General features: G+C 34.0%; 1 protein-coding gene across 1 annotated transcript; it reads left to right on the top strand.

Annotated features, from left to right (window-relative positions):
• The first annotated feature begins 6,475 nt into the window (after positions 1-6,475).
• LOC122275982 lies at positions 6,476-9,070 on the top strand. The gene has a single exon (XM_043085384.1). It carries the CDS (start codon positions 7,001-7,003, stop codon positions 9,068-9,070), a length of 2,070 nt encoding a protein of 689 aa, XP_042941318.1. The 5' UTR covers positions 6,476-7,000.
• The last annotated feature ends 1,999 nt before the right edge of the window (positions 9,071-11,069 follow it).

The following is an 11,069-nucleotide window of genomic DNA, read 5'->3' as shown; positions in this document are numbered from 1 at the left end:
GCCCATGCGCGCATGCATAAGATCATGAGGTTTAGTTCTTTTCTTGATCATCAACACTAGTACTACTTTGACACGGATCAAACTCTGGTTTATCATTGGTAATGCATGCGAAAATGGCAGCTGATCTATTGACGTTGATTCATGTTCATGCATGCACGCACAGCTAGCTGCATATATACATGTCGATTCTAACTTCTGATCTCTTTCTTAATTAATTTGTTCTTTATTATTATTATTATTATTATGGTAATGTGTATGCATATATGCTACATGATAGTCATAATAAAAGTTTTCCAAAAAATTCACTTGATCGAGGGTGCATCCAATTAAAAAGGTGCATGGGGGAGGGAGGCTTGGATATTATATGCATGTATGCGCTCTAAGCTGTCTACCCTTGAAAAGGAAACTGTAAGAATCATATGTACGTAGGTCCTTTAATGTCCAATCTGGAAAATCAGGAGTACTTGAATTGATCCTTAATTACCAAATCATATATATTCAAGATGATGAAGCACTTAGCACTCTGATCTTCAGCCACCAACTTAACCATGCATGACCATCAATGCAATTTACAGTCTATATATATATATATGATCATCAGAACTTTTGGAATTAATGTTTGAAAGATTAATATAATTTAGACCAACATGCATTAATTATATATATATAATATGTAGTAAATGTTAATTATGAACCGATCGGCAATTAAATTGACGATTGATATATATTGCTATTGTCACATTGCACTCACGACAAAGCTCCCCCCACATATATCCAATAAGACTCGATGCATCATTTTCATGGGTGCATGTTCGTGTGTTGATGAACCGACAATTGTGCGCAGTTCCTTCAAACAAAGAAGCAAGAACACGGCTACAATAAAAGCAAAGTGGAATCCACATATTTATCATGCACCATCCAAATCAATCGCCAGCTAATACTTTAATTAGTTTCCACAAGAGAGATTAAAGAAATCAGATTGTACTTGCTGGTGCGTGTTAGTCACTAGCACAAACATACATACATACACACACATATATATATCATGATATATAGATCATTCTATAATTTTCGTTGAACTTTGTCACAAGTTAGGCTTTGGACGTGGATCCATATGATCCACTACGTACTAATCTTCATATCCTAATCAAGTAGTGCTTCGACCCACAAAGTAATTCCAGTTCAACGTACGGTATTAATTTCTAACATTAGTAGGATTCTCAGGAATCCAGTGAAAATCAGGGAGAAAATAACTAGAAACAATTTTAAAATGATCTGTAAACATAGACCTATGTGGTTTAACGTAAAATAGATTTTGAGCAAAAATCTTTTTGATATAATCAGTTTTTGAAACAGGGTAGTATTGGGTGGAGGTAGTGGGATTAGCATAAGGATTATAAGGTATATATTAGAGTAGATGAAAATGAAGCATATTTAATAGTATGGATACTACCAAGAGTAGTAAATCTCTTAGCAATATCTATATATATACACTAAGAAAACTGCTTATTTATGGTCAATTATTTTCTACAAAAATGATTATTTTTTTACAAAAATTAGTTTATTTTCGTTGTAAATAATCCGTCCATCAGATATGATCGTTTTCCTTGTAGCATGTTGATCATGACATACCCCATAAAATAGAATGACGTCTCTTTCCCTGTCAATGTACTTGTCGTGTACATGATCGATACAATTATGTTTACTATTTCTTTAAATTTTGGAAAATTTGAAGTTTACATTTTTAAAATTTTTTACAATACAAAATATATATTCATAATTAATGTAATAGAAATTTGTAAGTAAATAAAAATAAAGTGCCTAGATTCCACTCGAGATATGTATATATAAACACACGATTCATAATATGGTTTATAAATCATTGTGAACACAGATTCTCATTTAATTCTGACCGTTCTTTATTTATATATTTATTTTATAATCACCAAATCATACGCAGTGGTTGTCATTTAACCCATGGCTGACATAAAGCTGGGCTTGGCCCAACTAACAGAATACCCAATAACCGCTAGCTGCTTCTAACTTTTGGGATTTGTGATCCACGACGTTATTAGAGCTTCAATATCTAATTTAGGATTGGGCCTACACTAAGTAAACTCAAAGGTAATCTTGACCGGGCTTAGCCCAATTCACCAGCAAGCAACATGGTGTGGGCTCAATGTAGGTGGGCTTTCATTTCAAAACTCAGTAATGGGCTAGTCACCAATCCCAGAGATAGATAATCCTTATAGATGCCATAGTATCAGGCCATGATGCCATGATTGCAATCGTTCGGTATCTTTCTTCTTGAATGATTTCTTCTTCTTCTTCTTCTTTTCTTAATAAAAATTTCTTGAATGATTTCTTATGTTTGCATACTGCAGTATACTTTTTTAATTCTTTCTTTTTCTAGCTGAAGAATCATTCAATGACCCTCTTTTCCGATTTGTCTTTTGGTTTGATATACGGAGCTTGCACTAAAAATTGGTGGAAAAAATATGCAAGTTGGGTGTTAAGACACGCTGCGATGAACGTTTTTCTTAGAGTAGATTTTGCCACCTCTAGATTTTAACATGCACTAAATTTGTTGACAATCTATTCCCACTACACAACAATAACATCAACTCCCATTAATCTCTTTTTCGGTGCAAATAAAAGAAGAATCTTTGAACTCAATATAAAATAACCAAAGTCCACAAAAAATAAAAAAAAAATTATCAAATAAAGGAGGAAGTATTTATCTAAATTTCTAAAGAATTCGGACTGTTTAAATTCGTAAGTGTGATTTCCTATATTGAAAGAACATTTATGAAAAGTGACAATTTTTCAATTCACCGTGAACACATTTAACATATGTCAATTATAACCACAAGAGCCGAACCACTGAACCAATGCACTAGCTCGTGACATTGTGCACGTAATAATACTAATTACAGTTAAAAAAAAAAAATTGTGATATTCGGAATTGTTAGAAGGAAGTTAAGTATTGAATGGGAGTATTGCGATGATATTGTATGAAGATAAATGTTTTAGCCCTAATAAGATTTTATAAAATGATATCGTATCGAGATAAATGCTTTAGTCATAAGGAAATTTTATAAAATGAAGATCACAAATTGATATATCTTAATGTAGTATGCCATATTATAAAGTTATTTTTTATTGTAAAATAAATTTAATATATCATATGAAATCACGTCAGTTTATGAGTTGATTTTTATGAAATCTCTTTATAGTTATTGAGAAGATGATTTACCTCCTTCCTTGGGTTGTGTGGGGTTTGGCCCTTCCCTAAGGGTTTAAAATATGACGCTCCTAACTCTCACGTAAGGACGTATATAAATTGAGACATCGAAATAATGACAATCCGGATTATACATTCCAACGACAAGTGCTAGTGTATACACATGCAACACGTGTATCACAAAATACGCAGTAGATAAGTTAAAGTCAATCAACTAAGTACCAGAATTTGTTAAATACAAAATTTCAAAACAAAATGCCTTTAAAAGTTATACAGTTATCTAATATAAATATAATACAAACCAAATAAAATAACCAAAAGCGGGAAATAAATCCCAACCTACGAGAAAGTGATTCCTGGTCACTCTTACGATAGAGCCGCATTCTCAGACTTTGCATCCTCATCTGCATCAAAATTTATAGTACCAAAAAATAGTTCTGTAGGTAAGTAATAAACCAAATAGCTCATGAGATAAAAATACATTAATGCAACCAATAAAATGCGTGATTATAATGAAATATGCATGAAACCCAAAATATCATTTTTCCCTAAAATGAATATTTTTCCACGCACGCCAAAATCTCATTTTGGTCTAAAACATTTCCATTAAAACATCTGTCATTTTTCCAAAAAATGGCCCAACATAAATTCTACCATTTTTTTAGAAAATGGTCCTCATATTCTTTAACCAAATCTCGCAATTTTTTTTTTAGAAAATGACCCACATAGAAAATCTACCATTTTTCCAGAAAATTCACAATTTTTCCAAAAAATGGCCTAAATATCCAATTTTGCTGTATGCACAATGATCTCCCATATGGATCATCTGCACACTCTAGTTCTCATTGTCACACCATAGGTAACGCCCACGCATATGACTTCATAATGAGTGATATCTAGCTTTGCGTTGAGTACGTACCATGACCAGGCATCTTCTAGCTCCCGCCAGCAAAAGGGCCACCAAGCCAGCATAATAGCGTTACCTTATCGTTCAAACTTGTTGTCGCCCAACAACAACCCATGTGACATGACTCAGTATATTCTGCTTTCGAGTGACCAAAGGAGTTCCATCGAAATAATACACCATCTCGACTTGGGATTGTGATACACAAGCATCCGAAAATTCATTTGCACATGAAAACCTAGTTTTCATTTCTAACATATGAACATGCATATAATTATGCAAAAAACTCAATTTTCCTTTACAAACATGATTATGCGTGCACTTATACCATGTATGATAAGACACAAATATCCAACAACCAATAAATCTCAACATCAACTAATCACACAAATAACTCTATTTTCCAATCCAACCGACCCCCGATTCCTTAGACTCAGTCTGGCGCAACTAACAAATTCACAGAATATTTGTTAATACAAAATATATTTAAATCTGCAAAATTAGTCAGAAAATACTTACAATGTTATAAGATAATTTTTGCAAGAGTCGACAGTAAGGCAACATCACAGTGCAAAATGCACTATGGTCATGGGTCTCAAAATATCTAATTTTGAACGGGAACCAATGAAGACTTGAGATGGCTAAAAAAAGGCTTATGGGTTTTGGTAAATCTAAAAGTAGTGGTGGTTGGCCGTCACTCAGGCATGGACAGAAGTTGGAGGTCAAAAGAAGCAAATAGGAGGTGAGCTAGAGGGTATTCAATGGTCGGAGATCGGAGCTGGGGAATGGCGTGTTAGGTAGCTGGAAGGCCAATAGTGAAGTGGCGAAAGAAGGTGGCCAACAACAGCGCGATGGCGGCGGGTGAGCACAAAGAAGCCGTAACTTCCAGTCGTGTGTGGGGGCTAACGGCCACACGGTTGGGTCTAAGAATGGAGGGGAAGGGTCACTAGCCGGTGGAGAACCAGGTGGGAGGGGCAGTGACAGCCACTCTGGCGCAAAACGATAATGGGGAAGGTTGAACCAAACGGAAGGAAAAAATGGGAGAGGGCTAGTCGCACAGGAGGAGAGAAGCAGGGGAGGAAAAAGAAGAAAGAAATAAGAAAAAGAGAGGGAAAAAGAAAAAATGAAAGAAATGAGATCCAATTCTTACAACTTGGATCATCAAAACTAATCTAATAAAAATAAATTTTAAAACGGCTAGTTAAATAAAATAATTTAAATACAGTGACGTAATAAAATAAAATAATAAAATATAATAATAAAGAGCACAAAAAAAAATAAAAGTTAAATAAAAATACTACAACTCAATATTAATAAAATAAAATAGTTAAAACTCAACAATAAAATAATTTAAATTAGAGAGAATTTAAATATAAAATAATTATTAATATCAAGATAACACATTATTTAAATTTTACAACTTAAAAATTATAAAATAATACAATAAAAAATACGTTTAATTTAAAATAAAAAAATCATTACTTATAATAATTTAATTATTTATTTAATAAAAATATACGTAAATATAAAATATTATATGTCATCATCCCAACAATTAGACTTTTAGACGTGGAAGTTTGGGGCGTCATACAAACCGGCTAGTAGATGGACCACTATAAAATCGATAAATGGAATTAGGCTGGACGTGTCTCGAGAAGGCCCATTATATACACTGATTAGTCACGTCTTCTGCTCAAACTACCACCCAAGTCGTTGGAAAGCATTAAATGATCTGGCTCCCAATCTACCACCCAAGTATTAAATGATCTGAAAAGCCAGCATGCAATGCATTAATTAATTTTTTATTACAAAAAATGATGATTTTTTACTAAGCCTTTGTTAATAGTCATGGCCATTAAATATAATAATAAAGGCACATTGATTTAATGTATTGAAAAAAAGCAACATGTAATAATAATGCATTGAAAATAGCAACATGTCATAATTTTTAAAAAAAGATAATAATAATAATAATAATCGGATAATTTTTTTTTTTTAAAGAAAAAAGGACTTCGGTGAATTGGTTAATTTGACGGGTTTAAAAATGTCTACTTTGGAAGTCTATTCATTCAAGACGGGTCGGGTCGGGTGAACAAATCCAGTCTAGTACAACTGGACATGCCTTTAGGTGAAATTTATTTTTTTAATTTTTAATTTTTTTAATTTTTAAATATTTTTAAAAAAATAAAAAAAAATTAATACACTAATAATCACTTCTTTAATTTATAAGTAAAAAAATAATTTAAAAAAATAAATAAATATATAAGTGATTAAAATGAGTAAACAAAATAAAGCAACAAAATAGCAATTATTAAAAACAGATAGGTATTCTGTAAGGGGTGTTCTGGTTGAAGGCTGAAGTGAAAATAACGAAATTAACGGCCAAGCTTTAAACGGTGCGTATCGAGAATAAGGAGGAAGTAATTCGTGGCTTCAATACGGTGCGTATGGCATTAATAAAACGGTGCGTAGTGGGAAGGCATCAAGTCGAGGCTGAGTACACGTAAAGCGACGTCGTGTTCTTCTCTTCTGCAGTTAGTAGTTAGTTGTTATTCTGTTAAGAATGGAAATGGCAGTATAAAACACTGCTTTACTTGAGAGAATGTTATCGGAATTTTTGTAGTCAATTCTGAAGGAACTTGTGGAGCTTAGGGATTGCTCGAAAATCTCTACTAAGGAAATATGATGAATTCTTGATTGTTTGATTGTGTGTTTCTTGCACAGTGTGGTTGTAAGGTGAATTGCATTAATCTGCTGTGTTTCTGTAACCTGCAACATAGATCTTCTTCTGGTGATTCTGCGAACAGGAAGCACGTAACAATTGGTATCAGCTTAGCAGTCGATCCTGACGAATGGCAGAAGGGACACGAGGAGCATTGAAAGGTCAACAGCATGAAGTGGTGCAACAACAATTAGAGCATCACCAGATTGCCATTTCTGGCCTGGCAGAAAGGTTAGATCAAATGTCTGATGTGTTGAAAACTTTGGTTGAAACTGTGAATGTAATTTCTCGTAGAGAAAGGGAGGGACCTCGTGATAGAGATCATGACAATAGGATTCATGATGAAAGGGCTGGGGTTCAAAGGAATGTGAGATTAGATTTTCCACGTTTTAGTGGAACTGAACCTGATGGTTGGGTCTTTAAGGCCAATCAATACTTTGACTGTTTTATGGTTCCATTCCATCAGAAGCTAATGGTTGCTTCACACCACATGGAGGGGGATGCTTTGGTGTGGTACCAAAATGGCATAGACTCGGGCCAATTTAATTCTTGGGAGACCTTGGTGGTAGCTTTACAAACCAGATTTAGGCCATCCTCCTTTGATGACCCTATGGAGGCTCTCACTAGGTTAAGACAAACTTCTTCTGTGAGTTTGTACACTTCTCAATTCGAGGCTTTGACTAATAGGTTGAGAGGCCTATCTGAGAGGCACAAGATGAGCTGTTTCATCAGTGGTTTAAAAGATGACATTAGAATCCCTGTTAAAATGTTTAATCCATTAAACCTGGGGGCTGCATTTGGTTTGGCAAAATTACAGGAAGAATATGTCCTATCTTCTAGGAAATCTTGGCGTCCTGCTAATCATTATGCTGATAAGTGGCCAAGTAATAACACTGGTTTTACTGACTCAGTTTCTAAGGACCACAAAAGCTTGTTGCCTTTCAAGAAGGTAAATCCGTCTCATATTGATGAAAAAAGGAAAAAGGGCTTGTGTTTCCATTGTGAGGAAAAATGGAATCCAAACCATGTGTGTAAGAAGCCGAAAGTTTATTTCATTCAGCTTGATTCTGATATGGAAAACCAACTTGATGTTGAGGAGTCTGAGGTTATTCCTTCTGAGGATCCAATTTCTGAAGAGCTTGATACTGTAGAAATTTCTGTTAATGCCATCTCGGGTTGCCTTGGTGGTAATGCTATGAGATTGCATGGATCTATTGGTTCTTGTGTTGTTGAAATTCTAGTGGATTCAGGAAGCACACACAACTTCTTGGATCCTGTTGTGGTTAAAGCAGCTAAGCTGAAGGTTCAGCAAGATTCCTGTTTGCAAGTTTGTGTGGCTAATGGTGAAAAAATCATAACTCAAGGTAGTGGACAGGAAGTTTTTAAGATTCAGGGTTCTAAGTTTCCTGTTCCCTTTCATGTTCTTTCCTTAGGGGGGTGCGATGTAGTACTTGGGGTCCAATGGTTAAAGACTTTGGGCTCGATTACTTGGAATTTTTTAGAGATGTCAATGAGTTTCAAGTGGGATGGTCAGGCCATTAAACTGCAAGGTTTGAATTCTGCTAGTGTTCAGATGATGGTTGGTGCCAAAGGCTTCAAGTCTGCTTTTGTTAATAAGCAGGCTTGGTTGTTGCAATTGATGCTTATTGACCACGAGCCTACTCAGCTGTGTGTTGAAGGACCAGTGTCTGCATTGCTTGAGGAGTTTGCTGATGTTTTTGAGGAACCTGTTGGACTGCCACCAAGAAGAGAATTTGACCATCCAATTATCTTGAAGGAAGGGGCTTCACCTGTTTCTGTTAGACCTAACAGGTATCCTCATTACCAGAAGTCTGAAATAGAACAGATAGTTCATGAATTGCTGCAGTCTGGTGTGGTGAGACCTAGCCAGAGTCCATTTTCTTCTCCAGTATTGTTGGTTAAGAAAGCTGATGGTACTTGGCGTATGTGTGTTGATTATAGAGCTCTTAATCAGGAAACTATCAAAGACAAGTTTCCAATTCCTGTTATAGATGAATTGTTGGATGAATTGTTTGGGGCACAGATATTTTCAAAACTGGATTTGAGAGCTGGATATCATCAGATTCGAGTAAGGGATGGGGATATTGAAAAGACAGCCTTTAGAACCCATGAAGGCCATTACGAATTCCTGGTCATGCCATTTGGCCTTACCAATGCACCTGCTGTAATAGCCCGCTAGAAATTCAATTGTGAAATTTCTATTAACTTTAGGAATCTCGTGAAAAACCCATAAGTTTTCACAAATCCATTAATCGTATAGGTTTTTGTCTAACTACATAGTTAGTGTTATTATTTACTATGGTATCAGAAGTGTATTTTTGATTATTGGAGATAGTTAGAAGTGCCAAAATGTATTATGGTTTGTGCCATTAGACTCGGAGGGTTATTTAAAGTCTTATGGCGCAATAACTTTTTTTTCATATTTTCGGACAAAACGTCTGTTCAAAACTGTAGATATTATTGGATAAAAAGAAATATTTTGAGGTAATTTTCGTGAACATTATTGGGTAAAAATATTTTGAGTTGATTTTTATAGATATTATTAGATAAAAATATCTTAAGTTGATTTTTGTAGATATTATTGGATAGAATATTATGAGATAATCTTTTATAGATATTTTAGGTAGGAGAAAACCACACTTAACTCTCAACTCCAGCCTTATCACCTCCCTTATCTCGTCCATAAATGTGTCCAGCCAGCACCCATGAACTTATCTTCAATTACTCCTTCTAATAAAAGATTATCAAACACTCTCTCTCGGACAGATTTTAGGAGATCTTTTGCATGCCCATTTCGAAGCTGTTGTAAGTGTTTTATCATAAAGTCTCCTTCATATAAGTTGTTCCTTTTTGAGTCTAGTTTACATGGATATCTTATTTGCCCCATTTGAAGATCATTTGGTCAGTCAAATATTGTGTAAACTATAGAAAGGTCATTCTGGGAGATAAACTGGAGAATATGTTATAGTTTGGAGTTTTTGACCAAGCTAATGGATAGATATTGGTCCGAAATTTTTATGGAGTATTGTTAACATGTATATGTGACTATTGGTTGAGGATTTTTGCATGATTAAAGGTTTTGATGAAAGATGTTCTTAGATTTAGAAACTTAGAAACTGGAAGAAGAAAAACAGTTTCTGTTTTGAGAAAGTTTAACTCTTTGGTGGTCTAAACCTATTCTAATGACTTTGATAATTTTATTGGAAGATCCTAAACATCTTATATACATGTTATATTATTATTTTGAAGATATTTGATGTTAGTTTCAAAGATATGAAATTTTATGCAAAGAGATATTCAAATAAGTCAAAGTGTGGATATTCTTGGCTAAATTTATGTTTTGGTTAATTTCTAACCATATGATCTTGAATTAGAAGCTTATATATGTTTTAGGACATCTTTTTAAACCATGTGATGGTTTGGTTTGAAGATCATATATTTATAAGTCATAGATCAAGAGATTTATCAAAACTAGTTGAAGGAAAAGTTTATGTTTTTGGACTAAGTGTAAAACCAAAAATTCCAAATGTTATTTTGTGATTTTGGTGACTTTAGTTTGATGATTTAAAGCATGGTTGATATTAGGATGATATTATGAATATGTTAGAAGTAAGATTTGATTTTTTGAAATTCTTGGAGATGTTTTGATTTAAGGTCAAAACTTGTGATTCAAGTGCTTGGATCTTTTTACAAAAAAAGTTTGGTGTTGATTATTAGTTTTTTCTAAATGGATGTTTTAAGTATGGTTTTGAACTTAGGATTGGAAGATGTTTGTTGCAAAATTTTGGTTTAAGCATGAGTTTTGAAGTTGGAAGGAATTGCAACAAAAATAAAGGGAAATGGCCTATGGATGGTTCGACCATAGTGTGTTCTTCATAGTTGTGTTTTGTTTTAAATTTTTCTGAGTTGATATTTAAGTTTAGGACAAGATTTACATGAGGAATGTAAATTTTGGAAACTTTTGGAGTTAGTATGCAAAATCCTTAAGTTATGGATAAAACGGTCATTTTCCCACATGTAGAGAGTAAAATGAAAATTTTACTCTCTAAGTTAGTATTTTCCATATTTCAAATTATTAGTGATTTAGTTCTAACTTTTAGAATCACTAATTACAGTTCCTCGTGATCGCACTTGAAGTTTTATAAGAAACGCGGAGATCGAGGTAAGTTAGCTTTTAA

The sequence above is a fragment of the Carya illinoinensis genome, chromosome 9, assembly GCF_018687715.1.
Source record: "Carya illinoinensis cultivar Pawnee chromosome 9, C.illinoinensisPawnee_v1, whole genome shotgun sequence".
Taxonomy (NCBI): Eukaryota; Viridiplantae; Streptophyta; class Magnoliopsida; order Fagales; family Juglandaceae; genus Carya; species Carya illinoinensis.
This window is presented reverse-complemented; position numbering and strand designations above follow the sequence as displayed.